This window comes from Lissotriton vulgaris, chromosome 11 (assembly GCF_964263255.1).
Source record: "Lissotriton vulgaris chromosome 11, aLisVul1.2, whole genome shotgun sequence".
Lineage (NCBI taxonomy): Eukaryota > Metazoa > Chordata > Amphibia > Caudata > Salamandridae > Lissotriton > Lissotriton vulgaris.
This window is the reverse complement of record NC_141699.1, coordinates 652,135,572-652,157,625: the sequence shown is the minus strand read 5'-3', so window position 1 is coordinate 652,157,625 and position 22,054 is coordinate 652,135,572. Positions and strand designations below refer to the sequence as shown.

The 22,054-nt window shown below is 48.0% G+C and overlaps 1 protein-coding gene across 2 annotated transcripts in view; it reads right to left on the bottom strand.

The window, feature by feature from the left end:
• The window catches only part of ADAM9 (ADAM metallopeptidase domain 9), a 563,447-nt gene that overhangs the window by 109,938 nt on the left and 431,455 nt on the right, over positions 1–22,054 (bottom strand). For both annotated transcript variants that reach the window (XM_086943740.1, XM_086943741.1), the window contains exon 17: positions 12,141–12,221. In XM_086943740.1, coding sequence (XP_086799866.1) covers positions 12,141–12,221 — 81 coding nt within the window. The remainder of the gene's footprint in view (positions 1–12,140; positions 12,222–22,054) is intronic.

Here is a 22,054-nt window from a genome sequence, read left to right as displayed (position 1 = left end):
TGGGGACCACCACGTCGGCCTGGAAGTGCCGGGGGCTGCGAACGTTGGCAATCACAACAGGGAGAAGCACGAGGACTGGGATTAGACGTGGGCCGAGTTACGTAACACTGGGGACATTGCCCTGCCCAGCCCCGTGCGGTTGACGGAGCTGCCCTGCGGAGCACTCTGGTGGTGCTGGACTGAGACGCACCGGCGGAGGAGTGCTGACTCACTTGTGACTCGGGGGGGGGGGGAATTGACCCCCTTGAGGACGTGCTGCAGTTCGTCTGGGGGCATACAGTGGAGATCCTGCACTTCAGTCCCTGTGGGGCGGCCCGGAGCTCTTCGACATGGGCAAAACCAAGGGGAAGAAGAATGGAATGCAACCACAGTCGGATACGGAACCCCCGCATCAGCCAGATCAGGAGACACGCGAACTCCCGCAAGACACTGGGCTGCAGTGCCAGCTGGATAGGATTTTGGCGGCCATTGCAGATTCGCGTGCTGCTCTGCAGCATGACATTGCACAGGTGGCGACAGGCCTTGGCCTGTTGCAGGCAGACCACTAAGTTAGCAGACAAGGTGAAGAACGTGGAGAAGGTGTTCCAAGAGGTGGAACCTGCACAGAAGGCACTGGCTGCGACCGTGGCATCTGCTTTAGATCATATAGCGGCGCTAGAGAGGCGAGCCGAAGACGCAGAAGGGAGAAACAGGCGGAACATCCGCGTGGTGGGCCTGCTGGAAAAAGCAGAGGGATCAGATATGATTCGCTACTTGGAGGACTGGCTGAGCACGGTGGAGGCTCCTGAGGGTCTATCGACTTTTTACACACTGGAGCGGGCGCATCGAGTTCCGGCGAGAATGCCGCAGCAGGGGCGGCCTCCCCGACCGGTGGTGGCCCGACTGCTGCACTTTAGAGATAGAGACTTGCTGCTCCAAAAGGCCCGTACTGATGGGCCGTTCCTTGTGGTTAACAGTAGGGTCACTCTGTTCCCGGACTATACCTTTGAGATGCAGCGGCGCTGCGTGTTCTTCCAGGCGATCAAGAAGGAACCGCGGGCGGAGGGGCTCCGGTACTCCCTGTTGTTCCCTGCCTAACTCCGAATAATTCTGGATGGGAAAACTGGCTTCCATGAAACACCAGAAGATGCGTGGACATGGCTAGAATCTTATAGAGCTGGCAAAGATGGACCGGAGCATAGCTCCCGGGGCCTTGCTGGGTTCTCACAGGTCCGGAAGTCACAACGGATACGGCGGCGGCGGGATCTGCAGAAGCCTTCTGTCTCACAGACCGAAGTGGAGCGCAAGAGTGCCTAGGCGGCGGTATCGACCATATCTGGGGACTTCATAGTGACTCAGCTGCTAGAATCAGACGTGGAGAAGGACGGGGAGCAGTCGTGAGCTGAGTCAACGGGGTCCGCCAATGCACACTTGCCGCTGGTCACGCCCGGAACGGCAGACGATCTCATCGACGAGTAACTTATGCACTTTCTGTGGTGGAGAAGGGACTGTAAAGACCAGGAACAGACGGTACTCCAAACTTAACGTGATGATCCCTGTGGCTGTGGGTGGGGGAGGTCCAGGTTTGATCCTCAGGTGACGCACTTAGGTATTAGCTGAACATTGGGGGGCGCTAATCGCAAGCAGGAGTGGGGTTTGAATTGTCACGTTCTACGGGATCCTCGGGGCGATGCTTAGGTGTTGTTTTACCTGATTGATTGATTGCCAGGCTCTTTCCAGCCCCCACAGGATGGTCCCAGTTAGTACGCCTTTAACTCCATAAGGGCAATTGTTGGGTTGGTTTGGACGGGATTTGCTATATTAGTGCCTGTTCTAGGGAGGGATGGCGATGCAAAGGGTGGTGTGGGATTGTTGGGGCAAGGGGATGTTAGAGTTGGATAAGGGGACTCACCGGCGTGTCTAGGAAGGAATAGCGAGTTTTGGCGATTTATGGTACTGAGCAAGGAGTCCATGCATGACTTGGAATGTGCGGGGGTTACACTCTATGCAGCGTAGGTATAAAGTTAATTCGTATCTAGTACGAAGAGGCGCGCAAATAGTCTTCTTACAGGAAACCCACCTGACTAGGACTGAGGGGATGGCATTGCAGCGCAGATGGCAGGGGCAGCTCTATTATACTATCTACTCAGCTTTTGCGAGGGGAGTGCTGATCTGGGTCAGGGCGGGGTCCCCTTCCAGTTGACGGACCAGTTGATAGACCCGGAGGGACGTTATGTGGCGGTTAGGGGGCGCCTGCATGGGAGAGATGTGACCCTCTGTAGTGTTTATGCCCCTAACGTAGAACAAGCAACTTTCTTTGAACGCATGTCGGATGCCCTGGCTGGTTACTTCACGAGACCGGTGTTGCTGGGAGGGGACTTCAACTCCATTGCAGACCTGACCATGGATAGGTCCCATCTGCCATTTCCGGCTGCCCCGATACATAAACTCTCAAAGGTTAGAGCCCAATGTCAGTATAGCTGGGGACTTATCGATATATGGCGAGCGCAGCACCCCGATGAGCGTGATTACTCCTTTTTCTCGGCTATACATGATTTGCACGTGAGACTTGATTTGGTACTGTGTAGCGCAGACCTAGCCCCTCTGGTGGTCCATAGTGAATACTTATCTCGCACTGTGTCGGACCTTAACCTGTTGCTGGTGAGTTTCCACTGGACTAGGGAGCGCTCAGCGATCCCGACCTGGCGGCTGCGTACGGAGATGCTGGAGGACCCTGCCTTCAGAGCTGACCTGGAGGCAGGGAGAGCAGTACTTTAGTGACCATGAGGGCACTGCTACAACAACCGCTCTTGAATGGGACGCTTTCAAGGTGGTGGTCCGCGGATTCTGCATAGCCAATTGGGTGGGAGTGAGGAAAACGCTGTTGCAGGAGATAGACACAGCAGAGGAGAATCTTAGGGGAGCTGAACGGAGACACCCTATTAACCCAGAGATGCAGGAAGAGGTCATGGAATTGAAGGAAAAGGTAGCGGCGGTAGTGGAACGCTTGCGTTGGTTCGACCATAGAGCTTATTTGGCCCGAGCACACGGTGAAAGAGACAAGGTGGGTACCTTACTGGCATGGCTGGCCAACCCCCTCCCTAAATGCGTCCCTATACTGACATTGACGTCCCTATCGGGACAGTTGGAGTACACCCAACATCAAATAAATGCTCGCTTTCGAGATTACTATGCTGGTTTATATAGTAGCCAGTTGCAGTCCGGGGAAGAGGAGTTGCAGGCTTTCTTGGAAGACCTGGAGCTGCCCACCATGGATGAAGAACAGGCAGACTCTCTCGGCCGAGATATTACGCTTGCTGAAGTCCGATGCGCTATTAAACTGCTGGCCCGGAACAAAACTCCAGGGGTTGATGGTCTGCCCATCGAGTTTTATTCGGCTTATGTCGACATCCTTGCCCCTAGATTGCTATTGGTGTTTAAGGAAGCAAGGCGATTGGGGGTGCTGCCGTCCTCGACTAGGGAAGTCATTATTATCCCTTTCCTTAAACCAGGGAAGGCCCAGACGGACCCTTCTGGGTACCGACCCCTATCCATGCTCTCCACTGACTATAAAATTCTGAGTCGTATTCTGACCACCCGATTTCTCCCACACATGTTACACGTGGTTCACCCTGATCAGGCTGGCTTCATCCCTACCCGCAATACAGCCGGTAGTATACGTAGGTTAATACGTATTTTGAGCAGAGATCATGGAGCGGACAGTCAGGCGGTGGTCCTTTCGGTGGACACTGCAAAAGCATTTGATATCTTGGAGTGGCCCTACCGGTTCTCGGTTATGAGGGCCTTCGGGCTGAGGGAGGGATACGTCCGTTGGACTGAAATTTTGTATTAGTCGGTCAGCGCTAGAGTAAAGGTGGGAACGATCATCTCCTCCTCGTACCCAGTAGGGCGAGGTTGCCCGCTCTCCCCATTATTATTTGCCCTGGCCATAGAGCCATTAGCAACTTGCGCTCGATTGGGAAGGTTGTTTCAGGGCCTGAATCTCCGTGGCCAGACGCACCTTTATAACGCTGTATGCGGATGACCTATTGATGTTCTTAGAGGACGCTGGGGAGGCATTGGAGGGGGCGCGCGCTGTCCTCCGCAGGTTCGGAGACATCAATGGTTTGAGAGTAAATTGGGGGAAAACGTGCATTTTCCCTGTGATCCAGGCACGTGACCCACCCACGAATGTGCATGACGTCACGTGGGAGCCTCGTTGCCTCTCTTATTTAGGGATGCATGATTACCATACCCAGGACGACCTACTTGAGGGTTATGTTATGTTATATGTTATGTTATAAAAATATTTCTCGAGCGCACTATCACCAATTGGTTGCTTGGCGCTATGATCAGTGATAACATGAACATGGAGGAAAGAGGATTATAGGAATGCTTGTCTGAACAGCCAGGTCTTCAAGGCTTTCCGGAAGGAGAGAAGATCCTGACAGTTCCGGGTCTCCGACGGGAGAGAGTTCCACAGGCGGGGGGCAAGGGTGGCAAACCTGCGGCCTCCTGCGCGTTTTAAGTTGAAGGAAGGTGGCTGCAGGAGGTTCTGGTGGAGTGAGCGAAGGTTGCGGGATGGGGTGTATTTGGAAATCAGGTTGTTGATGAATAATGGACTTTTGTGGTATAAGGACTTGAAGATTATACAGCCGGTTTTGAAGGCACATCGCTGGGCCACAGGGAGCCAATGTAGTTTCTTAAGGAGGGGAGTGGCTCCCTGGCGCCTAGGTTGATTCAAAATTAACCTTGCTGCATGATTCTGTGCCATCTGGAGTCGCTTCACTAGGTAGTTGGGAAGACCTAGGTAGATGGAATTAGCGTAATCCAGGTGGGACAATACAGTAGCGATCACCACTTGGGTGAGTGCCTCAGATGTAAGCAGGCGGCGTACCTTCCGAATTTTCTTCAGTTGGAAGAAACACTTGGAGACCACTTGACCAACTTGGGTTTTGAGGGATAGGTCACGGTCCACAGTGACTCCTAGTGTTTTGGCTGACAGAGAGGGTGTTGGGGCTTGGCCTAGTTCGGGAGGCCAGTAATGCGGGCCCCAGAACTTACTGCTCTCGCCGGTCAGGACTAATTCCGTTTTGCCCGGATTTAATTTAAGCTGGTTTTGGTCCATCCAGGTTTTAATGAAATTCATTGTGGACTGGAAGTGCCTTATAGAGTCTTCGGTGTTATCGATGGTAAACAGCAGCTGTAAGTCGTCTGCGTAGTTGAAGACTCTCACCTGATTGTCTCTCAAGGTCTGGATCAGAGGGAGTATATACAGGTTGAATAGGTGAGGAGATAGGGAGGAGCCCTGTGGCACTCCGCAGGTGATATCCTGTTTGGTGCCCATTAAGTCGCCAAGGCGTAGAGTTTGGTTGCGGCCAGTCAAGAAGGATCTCAGCCAACCGGCTGCAAGATCCCTGACGCCGGCTTGTTCGACACGGTCGACCAAGATGTTGTGGTCGACCGTGTCGAAGGCGGCGGAGGGTAATATTGGAAGGGCTATGAGAGGGCTGAAGAGTAGAATGCAATTTTGGGGAACATTACCATTGTCGATGGCGGGTCGGGCGGCGTTATTGAAGATGGTGGCACTTCCCCGTCTGCTTTATTTTTTCCGTACATTACCGGTGTGGAGACCTGTCGCCCTTTTTCGACAGCTCCGTTCTATGGTGAGCGGTTTTCTCTGGGGAAATGGGCGGAGAAGGGTGGCGTTGAACATACTGATGCGGCCCAGGGCGGGGGGGGGGACTTGCTGTCCCTGATTTCGAACTTTACTACTTGGCCGCGCAGTTCCAGGGGCTCACCCAGGCAATAGTGCAGGAGTTTAGGGGGCCTGAGCGTGAATTTGAACCAGAGGTGGCACGGCATGTTCTGTCATTTGTGATCTTGCAGCAAAAACTGCGGGTGGATTCATTAACCGTAGAAGAATGCACTCTGAGGCTTTGTTGGAGAAGGTACCTTAGCATAGTAGGAGTGCAGCGCCCTACTGCCCCAGAGATACCACTGGGCATGTGTACAGCACTTCCGCATGGCGGAGATTAGTCGGCCCTTGCAGTGTGGGAGGACCTCGGGCTGCAGGTTGTGGGGGACCTGTACGGTGATGGAGTCACTACAGGAGAGATTTGGACTCCCACGGGGTCAATACTTAATCCATACAGCCTTAGTTACCGCCATTCAGAGATACTGGGGAATGGGCCTGCTAGAACCACCGGTAAGCTCTGCATGCCAATATGTAACGATGACGGCAGGTACATACAAGGCTGTCACCTGCTTATATAGGCGAATGATTGAGGAGGGGCTGTCGCCGCTGTAAAGACTACGTTCCCACTGGGAGGCAGATATGGATAAAGAAATACCAGACTTGACCTGGAGGCAAATAGTTAGGAGGGCATAAAAGGGCACTAGGAATGCTAGATTTCAATTGGTTCATTTCTTTGTTTTGCTTAGGGCGTACCTTACTCCGGCAAAGATTAACCAATATTTTCGGGTAGATACAGCGCAGTGCCCCCGCTGCAGGTTGAGGGATGCGGGCCTTTTGAACATGTTATGGGATTGCCCACAGTTAGGTACTTATTGGGAAGACATCATCACATTATTTAAGGATATTACGGAATGACAGATTAGTCCAGATAAAGAAACCTGTCTCTTACATTGGTTTCCCCACACTAGCAAGACAAAATTGACGAGCAAGTTTCTGGACTTGGGATTGGGGTTGGCCAAAAGAGAAATTACATCCCATTGGAAGACCCCGGGAGGGCCCAGTTTTATCAGATGGAGGGCTGCATTGCTTGCATGGGCGGGGAGTGCGAGCGTGGTTCGTCTACCGCAAGCTCAAAGGTCCCACAATGATAAGGCATTAGAAACAGCGCGAGCATGGGAGGCCCTGGTCGCAGAACTGAGGACAACTGAGGTGGATTCTGATTCGGATCTGAGCGCACCTCTGGGGAATGACGAATTGTAGTGTAGCCGTCCTATGATAGCGGTGTGGAAGCGCACAGAAAAGGTTTACCCCCACTTCCAATATAGTCACAAGATTCCATATTACTGCATGTCTGGTATCATGCCTATGTTCAGTTATTTTAACTTATTAAATTGCTATGATGTGTTGACTTGATTGACACACCGGTGAGACGGGATGGGAGGGGGGAGTTATGAGGGGGGACAGTACAAGTTAACCTATTTATGATAAGGCATTATGATGCGATGTACAGGGTAAGCACGAGTATCCCAATGTTTCTGTGGAATAATTCGCAGTATGAGCAGGAAGTTAACGATTATTCGAACGTTCTGTTTTGAATGTACCATTGCGAGTCATGTATCGAGGCCTGTGCCCTGACAAGGCCACGCCCATGTATAATTTGGATTGATCATCTTGTACGCTAGTTGTGTATGAAACAAAATTAAAAAAAAAATTTTGTTTAAAAATGTGTTCTTTAGCTCACTTCGCTACCCCAGTTTACACACAGCTATATGCAAATCAGTCTTGACCCTGTGCCTCATGGGAACAGTGCAGCCCGAACTGCCAAGCCATGTCTTCCCTGGACCGGAAACAAGCATCCTGAGACCAGTTTCGGGCCAACAGTCCTCATCCGCCAGGCTAGCTTGAATCCAGTGGCAAAGTGAGCACGGGACCCACTTCTGGGCATACCCTGCCAACTTAGGGCAAACAAAGCAAACACAAGGAGATGATGAATTGAGCACTGAAACTTTTCGGACACTCACCCCCAGCCATCTTTTTGGAACATGCAGAATTGATTTTCCCACACAGGTTACGCACCATTTGGAGGTGTCACTGGTCTCTGTAGGTCAAAGAGAAGCAAAGCTGCACTCTACGGAAGCCCTCCCCACAGTTATATAATGGAGTGTCACTTCAGACAAGACAGCAAACCACACTGACTTTCCCTACGAGTGTACACTAACATTGTGAGCCTCTTCCAAGGTCAATATGCTATCCTACAGTCCCTTCTGCGCCAGGCTTCCTGTGCACAGTTACCGGGCTGTGCACGACAGGAGCCTCTAAAGCGGAATCCTCACACGTGTGCATACACGTATGCACACATGTTCATGTGTAACCAGCCAAGTGCCCCTTACTTTTGCGACGCTGAAGTGGCTTTATTTTAACACTGGCAGCAAACAAGCATTCACCATGAGTTTACCGGGGGTGAGTCACCGGATGTAAGAGTCACCCTCAGTAAAAAGGAAAAAAAAACAAGTGGACAAAAAACAAAAAATCAGGGCGGATTTGACGGGCAAGATTTATTTCCCTACACCTGAGATGTGGGAATGTTTGTGGATGTCTGCAAGGACAACCAAGTGGTCATCTGGCAGATGTCAGCCACCTGACTGCTTCTCACTCATGAGAACAGAGAAAGCCACTATGGCCCTGGTGGAAAGGGAATGAATATCTTCCAGAGGGTGTTTCTAGGCCAGGGCATAGTAGATTTCACTATAAAGGATTAGCCAATGCAAAATGGTGCCCTTGGTCGCCACATCGCACTTCTTGGCACCAGAGAAGCCCACAAAGAGCTGGTCATCCATTATGTTCTATCGTGCACAGTCAATGTAAGACACCGCACACCTGGGGTCCAGTGTTTGCAATCACTCCTCTTTTTGGTGCCATGAAGAGCAGAGAAGAAGGATGTAAGAGTGATGGTCTGGCTAATGTGAAATGCAGAAACTACTTTCAGTAACAAAGATAAACAGATGCAAAGAGTCATTTATCTGGGTAGAAAACAGTAAATGGTGGCCACGCTGAGAGAGTCGAAAGCTCACTGATCTCTGGGCTTAAGTTATTGCCACCAAGAACTGAGCACTTGTGCATAGACTCAAACAGGGATACCATAAGGAATGGTGATAAAAGATTTAAATCCTACTGAAAAACAATAAATAGAGTTGGAGGAAAATGTGCCACTAGGCAACTTTAGCAAAGGTGGCTGGTCAGTGAGACACATGAAGTAAGATGGAGTGGTCAAGTAGTCTTTTACAGTAGCCACTGTTAGGCCCTACTGTGCTAGAGATATTATATAGCATAGAACATAGAAAATACATGACTGAAGAAAATTCAGACCTTCCGACTCACACCAGTGAACAAACTTGTACCAGTGACTCGTGTAAATGGAGTTCTGTTGGGTTTCCTGGAAGCCAAAATGATCTTCAGGAGGCAATCAGAAGGACTCCACTTTGCACTGCTCAATTTTCCAGTGTAGTGCCACATTTGTGGACTGGGATGAAGGAACTCCCCCAAAGGTGGTAGAGCAGATCCACTCTGCATGGGAGAGAAAGAGGAGGCCAAGTGCAGACTTCCAAAAGATTGGCATACCAAATCTTCGCTGCCTAGTCCAGGAGGCTCAGGATCAAATTAGCTGAACTCTCCTCCACCTTTTGCACCTAGTATGTATATGGCATTCGCTGGCAGAAATCGAGGCTAGCAGAAGTGAATATGCTTTACCCCCATAGGGGTAGCTCTCTCAGAACCTCTGTCTGCAAAGGTCTTAGGAAAAGCATTTTGATTAATTAGAAAAAGGCTTGTGCTACAAGACTCTCTGGTGAAAGAAGAGACGAAACAACTGAAATTTTAGGATGCATATTTTAGAATATCATGGAGCAAATATGTCTGTGGAACGCGGTGAAGGGCTAGTCCAAGACAGCTTGAACAAGTTTTGTTAAAAGGTAGTAGAGGCTCTGATGTTAAGAAGGAAGGTTACAGGACTTCCGTCAAAAGCTTAACTTTGGCCTCAGTGGTGTTAAGGGTTAAGTCCAACAGTTGTGCTGCTTCTCCTCCCACCAAAGTGAACAATGAAACCTTCTCAAGATGTCTATAGGGATAAGGATATCTCCTTCTTGAGATGTATCCTAGCCACTTGCATTCTGTAAGTCCAGGTAAAAGTCAACATCTGATATGTAGGAAATAAGGACATTATCTGCTTCTGTATCCTCAGCATAATGGCCATAATCTTTGTCTGGCATGACCACAGCACTTGATTCAGACCTGAAGGAGTTTCTCCATGCAGGTGAATCTTTGAGCTTTCGGGAGGTATTTTCTAATTGTTCATTATCGAAACAGGATCAAACTTTCTCCTTGCCACTTGGATAGCATCCACTGACTTTGAGGGTGCTGAAGGCGTCAGAAAAATTGGCTCTGAGGGCGGTGACATGATAGGCATCAAGCATACAGAGGTCGATGCCCTAGAGGGCATAGGCTTCAGTGGAAGCTGCGCCTGGTTCAGGGCCAGAGCCTATTGAGGCATGGAGACAATCGGGTCAAAATCACTGGAACGTCAAATGTATATACTCAAACTCTCGCTTGGGGAGTGGTGCAGAGTATACTAGTGGCATCCTGAAGATGTCAACACTGGTCTGGTAGAAAACCTCAGGCAGCCCAAGGTTGACAGATGGAGTTAGGATTCTCCTGCTTAATCTTTTTGAGCATCAGAATTGGATCTTACAATAAGGAAGACCCCAAGTTCAGGAACTGGCGTTGGGGCTCCGAATGTTTCCAGAATCCAGACTGTAGCCTCGAAGAAGAAGAAAAGGATTTCTACTCCTTAAGGAAAGTTTTGTGTTTTATAGGAAATTCTTTTGGAAGGTTGTTTGCTATAAAGAAATGTACCTGATGGGGAAGGGGACTGCTTTGGAAAGACCCTGCAGGCCCTACCTAAAATAGCTCTTATGGACTTAAGAGGCATCAATGAACAAGAACTGTAGCGCGCTGGCTCATGCTCGGAGTGTAGATACCACAAAGATGTCGGATGAGTCTGATATGGATATAATGTTGCAACATCTGGAACAAACTTTGAACTTCCGAATCTTCAGGGGGAGCCATTGACTGAGTTGCTGTCGAAAGCTGAGGAATTCTATCAGTGAAACACTAAGAAAAGCTCCACACCTACACTGATGAGGCATAGAAAAACAGGAACATCCTGGAAAGGCATAGTCATGGCTAGAACTGTGTAGCGCCAACTGGTGACACTGGAGATCTATTGCTAGGAAAAAGGTTTCCGAATCAATTCCGGCGCCTGAAGGGTATTCATGAAGTGAGAAATCTAGAAGAAGTATCCTTCAGAACTTTTCTGTAGGACAGCTGTGCTGCAAAAAGCATCTTTTGCAACAATCTTCTAAAATGTATCTTAGAATGGGCAAACTAGCAGCATTCCTGGGCAGGGTACTCTTTAAATCTACTTGAATATTTCTTTAGAGCGCCACAGAAGCCTATGGCTTTTTAGGATATTTAAGTGAAATTATACTGAAAAATGCACCATTTGATTTAACATTTTTAACAATTTTCTATTAGGGAGCATGGCTGAGAAGCCACCCAGAGAAAGGTTAGCTCACTTGCAGCAATTCAGGCAGTTTGAGGTGCGAGGGGCAGAAGAGGGTAGTGCCAGCAGGGCCGGCTTTAGCGCTGGCGGTGCCACCATCATGCATTACCGCCTCCTCAGATTCTCTCCCTACCACCGGGCATAAGTGCCCCTCATCTCTCCCATTATTAGTTATTGCTTAGTACAGCGCCCTCCCGGAGGTCGGTGCACCCTCCAAGGTCATCCCCCAGTGCGGCTGCACCAGTCGCACTGCCCTAAAGCTGGCGCTGAGTGCCAGTGGTGGACCTGGGTAGTACAAGAGGTGGAAGTGGGTGGCAACCGCGTCAGGAAACGTTTGCGCAATGGCACTGTTGGTTGTGGCCAGCCTTACCAATGCATACTTTTACCTAATATTCCTGTTCCATGGAGGCCAGGAAAGAAAAAAGAGTTAGTATGAGTGCTGTTATCAAATGACACAAATGTTCATAGAAATAGGTAATGCTGCAATGCAATGAAGAATCTGCTGTAAAACATACTATCCGTCAAAAAAAGCACTACTGTAACTTGTTCTTTGAACTGATACTTTATGCTGGAGAGGCCTCATCTTAGAAAGACTCACACAGAAATGGTGCTATTTGCAGCTCTCGGTATTAAAAGTTGAGAATGAAAAAAAAACATAAAAGTGTGCTGTCATGTTATAGGGGGGGATCACATGCAACTAAAGGTCATTATATAAACTCACATTTCGTTTTATATAAAGTGCCTTTCATTCCAGGACTTTATGTTATAATGAATGGCAGTGCCAACATATAGAAACATTACATTTAAAATCTTATTTCTGTACAAGATCATTTTTACACTGCTTACCCCACGACCATTGCATTTTTTCTGCACATCACAGTCATAATTCAGGACAGAAGCACTTATACACTCGTAGTTTCTACAAATCTGTAAAATATTTAAAAAGGGGGAATTAAACTTTGGAGGGCTTTGACAGAACTTCAAATATTTCATACCATAGGCATTTCTTATAAAAACACATTCCATAAATGAGGCACGATCTCTAGAACACATTCCTTTCACTATTATTGGGAAGTTATACTTGAAAAATACAAAATCACTCTCTTTTACAGCAACATATGTTCACCAATCCTAAAACATCAGTAATTGCTACGTGGAAATGCTACCGCATCTGTGAATAATAGAACACAATTAGGCCAAACATATATGTAGTGCGACCAAAGAGGCATGCAGAGTCTTACCATACTCATTTTTCCTGTACTGTTTTCTCACTGTAGGGTGCAGCCGCCTTTTCCAAAAATGCCAAACTTTGTCTTTGTGTTCTAAATTTAGCAGTAAAAGACAAAGTATGACATTTTTGGAAAAGGCAGATGCGCAATTCCTCACTGTATGCACGGAGAGGTCTGCCAAAATGTGCTGATTCCTTTCAACTCGACTGCACGCTTCAGTGAGAATTCCATTTCTACATAGTTTAAAAAAATAAAAAATTGACATGGGATGTGTTATTAAATCCAAAACTTTTGTATAGGTGGGCAAGCTAACAAACTAAAAGGGGAGAGCCCTTGCAAAAGTCTTGCCCTGAAATTATTTAACATGTAAACTCTACACCAAACATCACCTAAATATTGAAAAATCTTTCCAAAACTAAAAAAGTTTATTTCTTTAACATGTGGAAGCTTTGAAATAAATATATCACATCATATCACTACATTGAGAAGTACTTTATTTAAACATGACCCATGATTGAAGGAAGAGGCAAGACAATTTTGATGTAATCCCAGTATGTGGTCCAGGTTATTATAGAGCAATATTATAGTCTATTAAATCAAACAGGTTTTCGTACAACTGGTCTTCTGAACTCACACATTTGAAAGGGAGCCACGATATATCCCGGTTTCCTGGTGTCACTTTGAACAAATCAGGCAGCAAATGAATATCTATTTGACTTTTCTTATGTTAAAGCTTTCTCTTTACCTCTTTGTGCACTTTTCTGTGGTTTTTATATAGCATGAACAGGACCCAAAAGTATTGGAGCAATTTACATGTGCATAAGTTACATTACACAAGGTCACCATTCATTGTTTATAGGCATGGGGAGAGTAAGTGATTTGCCCAGAGACGCGAAAGGTTGAGTTTACTCCGAGACTCGAACCTGGTTACCCTGCTCCAAAGTCGACAACTCTGGTTGTAACACAACATCCAGTGTACAGGGAAGGAGGCAGACGGAAGCCACATGAAAGCTTGCCTCATTACGGGCACAAAGTTCCAAATGGACACTCAAGCCGAGTAAGATCCTGGCTTTGGGCTTGAGCCTGGCTTGACCTTTCAGTGGCCGGCTCACCTCTAAAGTTTTGTAAACCTTTCATTACAATGGACACTAATATTCTTAGTTAAACTACTCATTAAACACTATATATGTATATATCTCAAAATAAATTATATTAAAAAATGGGTACAGGTAAACATTTGACTGACAAGAGAAGGGAAGAAAACGTTGTATTCAAACGTGTATAAATATACAGACACAACATGTTCTTTCCTTTCTCATGACAATCGTTTATCTGTATTCAGATTTTAAACATTACTATTTATCTTGATGTTCTCTCCTTTTTGTCAATATTGTATATTTCTATTTGGTTTTTGCCAGTCTCTTTGTGAAGTGCTCTGATCACATGTTGTGCCTTATGTATGCTACACAAAACCACAAAAAAAATGCACTTTTTTACATCTAACAAAAAAAAAAACAATCACATTTTCTAGACCAATGGAGCTTTGAATTCTACATTACTTCATCACGTGAAAGCTTAATTTAGCCGGTCTGGTAGAAAGACTGAATTCAACAATGAGTTTTCAGTGTTCTAATAGCACATTTCCACGTGTTTAACCGTACCCCTATCTTCTTCATTGACATGTTTATTCCTAAAAACTTAGAGAGGGAGAGAATGTATAAGTATTTGTATGACATTGCAGCACAGTTTGGGGTTACGTATTATGACACTACGAACATTACCATTATGGATCAGACTATGAATTAGTTTTAGAGAGTTATTCTATCAGTGGCATTCGGATGTCAGTTCTCATTCACTTTGACTTTTGGGAGCTGGGTGAGACTGGAGTGCTATACCAAATACTTCATTGGATTTGTATGCTCATTGCCCTGCGAATAATGGATTTTGTAGTTCACAATAGCAAGTGCTATTGGATTAAAGTGTGTCTGATTTTGCCTAAGCAAAATAGTGAGTAAAATAAATAGTAAGTTGGAAAGCGAAGATGAGTCAGGGCCTTATTATCACACTTTTGTGCTAATGCAGAAGAAAATTTCAGAACCCATAATTACCATTTGCGTTGGGTCTGGTAAGTAGCTGGTGTACAATTTGCACCCAGTTAAGAGTTGCAGTCCTCAGAATAAGGAAGGAGTGCAAATTGCAGATGATTTCACCTCATCTGAGGTGTGCAAGGCATTCTTTTGCTCTTTAACCCCCAATTTGGACAATATTTTCCTTGGCATAAACTAAGGGTGCAAACCCATAGCTTACATAGTTTGCACCAGAGCTGTAAATCCAGTTCAGGTACAAATGAAAATTTGCATATGAAACCGCATTAGCTGCCCTGTGGTAATCAGGGCCTGAGTGAGTTAACAACTAAAAGATCGTCAACTCATTTTCTCTCAGAGGCGCAGAACATGAAAGTGCTTTTTAAAGTGATTTTTGTGAGATTTTTGGTAAATAGAAGTCAAAATTGGGTTTTAGTTGCACTACTGGACACTTTGTTTTCAAAGTTTTCTTGGGGCTAACTCTTTGTAAAGGAAGGCAGGCTCAAAAATATAAATATATATATATATATATATATATATATATATATATATATATATATATATATATATATATATGTATATATATATATGTTTGTTTGTTTACACAAATTAAGCATGGAATCTAGGGTTGGGTTGGGACCTTGGAGGTCTTGCCCACAGTACTTGGTTGGTAGATGGTGTAGAGAGTTATTCAGAGAACTGCATGAGAAAATCAACCTGCGCTCTAGGGGTGTCAGCAGAAAGAAGCCGGGACAGGGGACAAGCTGCAGTGAATTAGGAAAAGAGCATGTTAAATTTAACAAACCTCCTCTTTGGATCTTCTGTCAGACTGCCAAGATTAGATTATTGCATGAACTGCACCACACCCTCTCTGAAATGTCACTACTACTTATTTACCTTTAGACAATGCAGTTTAAATAATAACATTTAGAAATATAATTTACCGTTTAGTTTATTTGTGTAAAAAATTCAAACGTTCTTTCACCCGATCACCCAAGAGGTTACAGGCTTGCTTGCATAATGGCTCATGGTAAGTTCCATTTGTGCACACATCTTAGAATAGTGTTCACAAAGACACTGCATTGCCGCTCACCAAACACAACAATTAGAGAGAACAATGTCTAAAAGCGATTAAAAAAAAAAAAATAACAAAAAAATTAACATTATTAAAAGTAAAGTGATGACTATTAAAGCTAACGGGGCAGTAAACTGAAAAATGCAAATGGTTGATAGGAAGAGATGAGTTAAAATGTGTTAATATATACCCTTATTTGGGTAAAATGTTCTCTTCTAACTTCTCCGTAAAGGAACACATCTTTCATCTTTCCAGCAAAGCGATGGCACATGCCAACACGCTTTCTTCCGTTTATAAGGACTTAGGTTGTAGACACTGCGACCATTTAGTCTCTGTGTACAGCACATAAATCCCTCCAACTCTACTCTATGCTATTGATGTTATAGATATGAAACATTGGAACTTTTTGCATATAATGGAGGGGAACATTTTTTTGTCAAAAGTATTTTTATTGATCAATGAAAAAAAGGGGAAGGGGATTCATGGAAAGAAACATGCGACAATCCCGCAATTCAGCCCACGCAGGGGTATGCAGATCATGAGTCCAGGAGCGACCCAACTGTGTCAGGTCTGGCTGTCGCATAGAAGGCAATGACATCAACTGGACGCCCAGGGTAGTGCTACGCTGCTAGCATACAGTATATTAGTCATTGACCCCCAAGGGCGGTACACAGAGTCAAAAGTGCACCAGAGGCTATCAACAGGGCGCCTTAATTAGCCCTCCATCAAGGTGGAACACTTGGCACATGAGAATGCTAGGAATCCTGCTGTGGATGTAGGGTTCTATGCTTTCAGTGCAGCAGTGGACTCAGTGGGATGTAAAAGTCAACAAAAAACACAAAGAACTACCCCTCTTCCCTCTCTCACCCTCCCCTCTCCCTCCTCTAGTGGTGGTAGAAATATAGCGTAGTCAAAGAACTAGGTGAGTAGTGACAGGGGTTCAAACCTGGAACAAGTGGAGCTTACGGACGCTGGGCGGGCAGATTGCGGATGGCAAGCCCTTGGAGAGGAACATCACCAGTGGCCCCCAGCGAAATTCTAAATTTTTGAAGTCATCCAGAAAGATATCAGCCATTCTTTCCAAACTGAGTAGCTTCCACAATCTCGAATGCCAGAGCGAGGTGGCCGGGGCCTCTTTCTTTTTCCAGGCTGCCGCTAAAGTGATTTTAGCTGCCCCAATACAGAGCCACAATATTCTCTTATCTGCCCTGGTCTGGTGTGCGAGCTCGGGGACCTGAAGGCCCAACAGGGTGGCAGCCATTGTGGTAGGGATGGGGTACCCCAGAACATCTTTAATTTGTGCCAGGATCTCCTCCCAGAACAGGCGTATAACGGGGCAGTCCCACCAGATATGCTGGAAGTCCCCCAGCAACCCACAACCCCTCCAACACATATCGGAAGTACCCGGGAAGATCAGTTTCAATTTCGCTGGATATAAGTACCAGTCCATCATTGTTTTCATATGTGCCTCCCTAAGTTCCACCGAGTGGTTGAATTTAGCAATGTCGGACCATAGGTGAGACCATTCATTATCAGAAATGTTGTGTTGGAGGATCCCCTCCCACTTGTGCATGTACCTGGGCCTAGGGGAAGTGGTCGTAGTGAGGAGGTGTCGATAGATGAAAGTGATTGCCCCTTTCATGAACGCTGTCCTGGTCAGAAAGTTCTCAAATGGTGTGAGGGGTCGGGTGGCCGGCTCCCGTACTTGTGGCAAAAGAGCCCAGTGGAGTAATTGGGCATGGTGTTATTGTTCAGTCTCTAATATCCTATAGTCCCTTTTGCAGTTTTCAAAAGTAAGTGGGTCATAATTGTGGAACAGGTGAGTTAGAGCTCGAAATCCTCCGTCCTTCCACGCCGTGAAAGGCCCCTCATGGGATGCCGGTGGAAAGGCAGGGTTGAAGTGAATGGGTGTGAAGGGTGAGGGAAAGGTGGTCCATCTATCGTGAGCGGAGATAGAGTCCCAGACCTTCAAAACGGTGCTAGTAGGAGTGCTGAGGTAGACATTCCTTGGTCGGTCACATTTAGGCCTCCATACCAAATCCCAGATCGACCTCCCCGCCACGCTCCTATCCATATGTAACCAGTGCTTTTCTGACTCTTGTTGCGACCATTCGACTATAATGCGGAGTTGTGCAGCTTTGTAATACAGATACATATCTGGCAGTCCCACCCTTCCCTCCCCCCTTGGTCTGCGTAGGGTTGTGAAAGATAGCCGCGCGCGTCCTCCCTGCCAAATAAAGCGTAGCAGCATCGACCATATTCGTCGGAAGAATTCTGCAACCAGGTCTATGGGAAGGGCCTGAAAGAGGTACAGAAGCTTGGGGAGGAGGGTCATTTTGATTGTGTGTATCCTCCTTAGCCAGGAGATGAACATGGGTTTCCATCTGGCCAGTTCTGACTGGATCTTAGTAAGTAGCGGTGGGAAGTTAGCAGTGTATAGTTTCTCCAGTGTGGGGGTCAAGTGGACGTCCAGGTATTGAATGGAGGAGTCCGTCCATGGCAAGGGGGTGAGCGACTGGAGGCTAGGGATCTCTGCTTGTGGAATCGTAAGGTTGAGGACGTAGGACTTATCATAGTTGACCTTGAAGCCTGCTACTGCTCCAAAGCGCTGTAGTGCTATCTGTACCTGCGGGAGAGAGTGGGCCGGATCCGAAAGGGACAGCAGAACATCCTCCGCAAAGAGCGTGATTTTGTGGGATTCCCCCGTGAAGGGTATCCCGCGGATGTCAGGGTTGGTCCGTATCGCAACAGCCAGGGGTTCAATGCTAAGGGCGAAGAGCAGCGGCGAAAGAGGGCAACCCTGTCTAGTGCCGCTAGAGTGATCAAAGAATTGTGAGAATCGACCATTCACTGCTACACAGGATCGGGAGGAGAAATAGTTCGCCCGAATCATCGTTATGAATTTAGAGGAGAAGCTGAATGCAGCCAGAGTCTTAAAGAGGAACCCCCAGTCCACCCTGTCGAATGCCTTTTCGGCGTCTAGTCCCACTAGGACCGCGGGGATATGAAATTTGGTAGCCTTTTCGATAAGATGGATCACCCTCCGGGTATTATCGTGAGTCTGGCGCCCCTTGATGAATCCCGATTGATCCGGGTCTATGAGAGCCGGCATGAGGTCGTTAAGTCGGTGTGCGATGATGGAAGAATAAAGCTTTGCGTCCAGGTTCAGGAGGGCAATCAGTCTGTAGGATGCGCATTGACTAGGATTCTTACCGGGCTTAGGGATGACGGAAATGAGTGCCTCCGCCATGGTTCGGGATGTCCCACCCTCCTCAGCCATTTGGTTAAATAGTTGCACCAGATGTGGGCAAAGTTCAGAGGCAAAAGTTTTATAGAAGATGGCCGTATACCCATCCGCACCAGGCGCCTTGTGGGGCTTCAGGGCCTTAATGGCCGCCATCACGTCGTCTCTGGTGAAAGGGGCGGATAACGCCTCATACCATTCCGTCAACACCTGGGGCAGTGTTAGCCCCTGCAGATATTCGTCTTGGGCAGCGTCACCCAAGCATTCCCCTGTATAAAGGGACTTGTAGAAGTCCCCAAAGAGCTCTGCCTTCGCCTCATTCTGGTGTGTCACCTCACCTCGTGTATCCTGAATGCCCCCAATATATTCACGTTCCCTCTTATCCCTTAGTTGCCTGGCAAGGTGACGTCCTACCTTATTGCCCTGTGAGTAGGAGAGCCGTAGTAGTTTTAGTAGGGTATATTCGGCTCTATTGTCATAGTGGGCCTTGAGTTTACCCTTGATGGCCGTCAGTCGCCTGAGCCCGATCTTGGAGGGCTTTTCCTTATGGGCCTCTAAGGTCGAGAGCTCTGCTTCCAGTTGCTCCCGTTCCCGACCCCGCTGCCGGTTAAGAGTGGCGTTTAGTGCAATGCAGTGCCCACGAAGAAACGCCTTGAAGGCATCCCAAGTGTAGTATATGGAAGTCTCCTCGGGGGCATTGAGTGTGAAGTATTCATTGATAAGCTCCCGTAGGGAGGTGCAGGAGGGTCTATCCCCAACCAGGGAGGCGGGGAAGTACCACTTAGAGCCGCCCACAGTTCGCGCCCCCCACTGGAGTCCTATCGCAAGCAGGCTGTGATCGGAGACAGAGAGCGGGTAGATCTTGGCTTCTCTCAAATCTCCCCTCAACGACTGACTCATGAAGAAGTGATCAATCCGAGAGTAGGTGTGGTGGACGTGTGAGTAGAAAGTGAAATCTTTAGATTGAGGGTAGAGGGAGCGCCAGACATCAATAAGGCCCAGGTCAGAGGTTTGCTGTTGCGTGTCGGGGGAGAACACACCCGTCGCTGATCTGTGGGAGTGTGTGCAATCTAATTCTGGGAGCCAGACCATGTTGAAGTCCCCCATAGCAATCAAAGGCCCCTCCACGAAATCCACCACAGCTTCCAGTAATGTATGCAGAAAGGCATTTTGCCCCGTGTTAGGTGCATAAAAAACTAAAAAAGTGCAGAGCCTACCCCTCAAAAGGCCTTTAACCATGATCCAGCGACCTTCCTTGTCACCCTGTACTCCCATAGGCTGAAATTGCAGGGCCGAGCGAAACATAAGGGCCACCCCTCTGTGTTTCGTAGGTGCGGAGGGTCTATAGATTAATGGGAACATCTTGTGTCTAAGGCGAGATTCCTCTTTTTTGGGCAGGTGAGTCTCTTGGAGTCCCACTATATCGAGGTGGTGGTCTGTGATATACTTCCAGACCTTCTGGCTTTTTTGAGGGGAGTTAAGTCCCTTCACATTCCAGGTTCCTAAAGTCAAGGGTGTAATTGGAAGGGTCTACCAATAGGCATTACAGAAGGCGGGAGTCCCCGAGTACCCTGGTGTGGAGTCAGAGGGACAGACATCCCCCTCCCATCCCGGTCCCAGAGACCCATTTCAGCACACACGTCCCCGCCCATGTCCAAGGTAATCCAGCCCACAGGTATCATCCAGGTCCAACAATTCATCCTTCTTCGCCCAGCCCGTGCTGCCATTATAGCCCCTAGGACAGGCGCTACAGACCTACCCCTGCTACCACCACTGTTCCATCCCTCCCCCCTCCCCAACAGACCCCAAAAAAAGAGCATGAAACAATAAACAAGATAGAAAAAGTCTGAGGAATATGGGAACATGGGGCCAGGCCCCGAACATCCAGAACTTGACGTTGGACTTCCTTACCGTCATGGAGAGAAAGCACAAATGTTACCTCAGGGTGGAAGTACCCCCCGGCACCTGCTGTTGGCCTCCTCGGATTCACGAAGCCTCTGCATTCTGCTCCGCCCCTGCATCAGTAACCTGGGCTACCGAGGCGACCGCTGCCCCTCGTTCATGTAGCCTTGCGGAGAGGTCCGGACCCCCAGTTCGCTGTGGCTTGCCCACTTTCTGCCACTCCGTCATGCGTCGCCGCCACCTACTGGACGAGCCATCGTCCCCAGGCGCCGATTCAGAGTGGGCTAGGCCCAAAAGGGTCATCGCCGCTTCCAGATATCGCACTTGGATTAGCTTATTCTGCCAGCGGAAGATGAGGCGGAACGGGTGCCCTCAGGAATAGGGCACTTTCTGTTCTTGAAGAAAGGTGGTCACAGGTCTGAAGGTCCTGCGTTTCTGCAGGGTGGAAGCTGCCAGGTCCTGATATAGTTGGGGGCGATGGTCTCGGAAGTGGAGGGGAGCCATATCCCGTGCTTTTCGAAGAATCCGTTCCTCAGTTGAAAGTCATGGACACACACTAGGATGTCAGGGGGTGGTGCCTGAGCTCCGCGTGGCAGACCCACCCGGTGCACACGGTCCATGCGAATGGTCTGGATGTCTTCCTCCGCCAGGATGTGTTTGAAGAGCATTTCAACCTAGTCTCTCAAGTCCGCTCCCTCACCCTTCCAGGGGACCGAGCGGATGTGGATATTATTGCGCCGGGACCTATCTTCTAGGTCTTCTGCATGTGCTTGTCAGTCCAAATTTTGTTCCGTTAAGCGGAGCACATCCTGCTGGAGTTGGTGGATGTCTTCAGCTGCACTCACACCGTGCTCTTCCAATGTCGCTACCCGCTCCCCCACCTCGTCCACATCCCTTCGCACTTCACGAAGGTCAGAAGCCAGTTGCGATGTCCTCTTTAATGGCTGCAAAGAGTTCTCTCATGAAGGCCTTGGTGGCGGGTTCCTCGATTTCAGATTTTTTTGGGGGGGGGGTTCCAGTATAGCCGAGACAGATGGCGCTGTTCCCTTCGGGATCCCCTCCTTCCCGGGCTTTTTTTTTTTCGTCCTGTTAGACGCCATGTTTGCTGGGCCGCTTCCCTAGGATCACTGAGCGTAAGCTTCCGGAACAGGGGCAGGGGATAAATCCTGACAATCCAACGTTGGTCAGCTCGTGGCTCAGTCTTCCGTCTGTTGGGCTCAACGCTC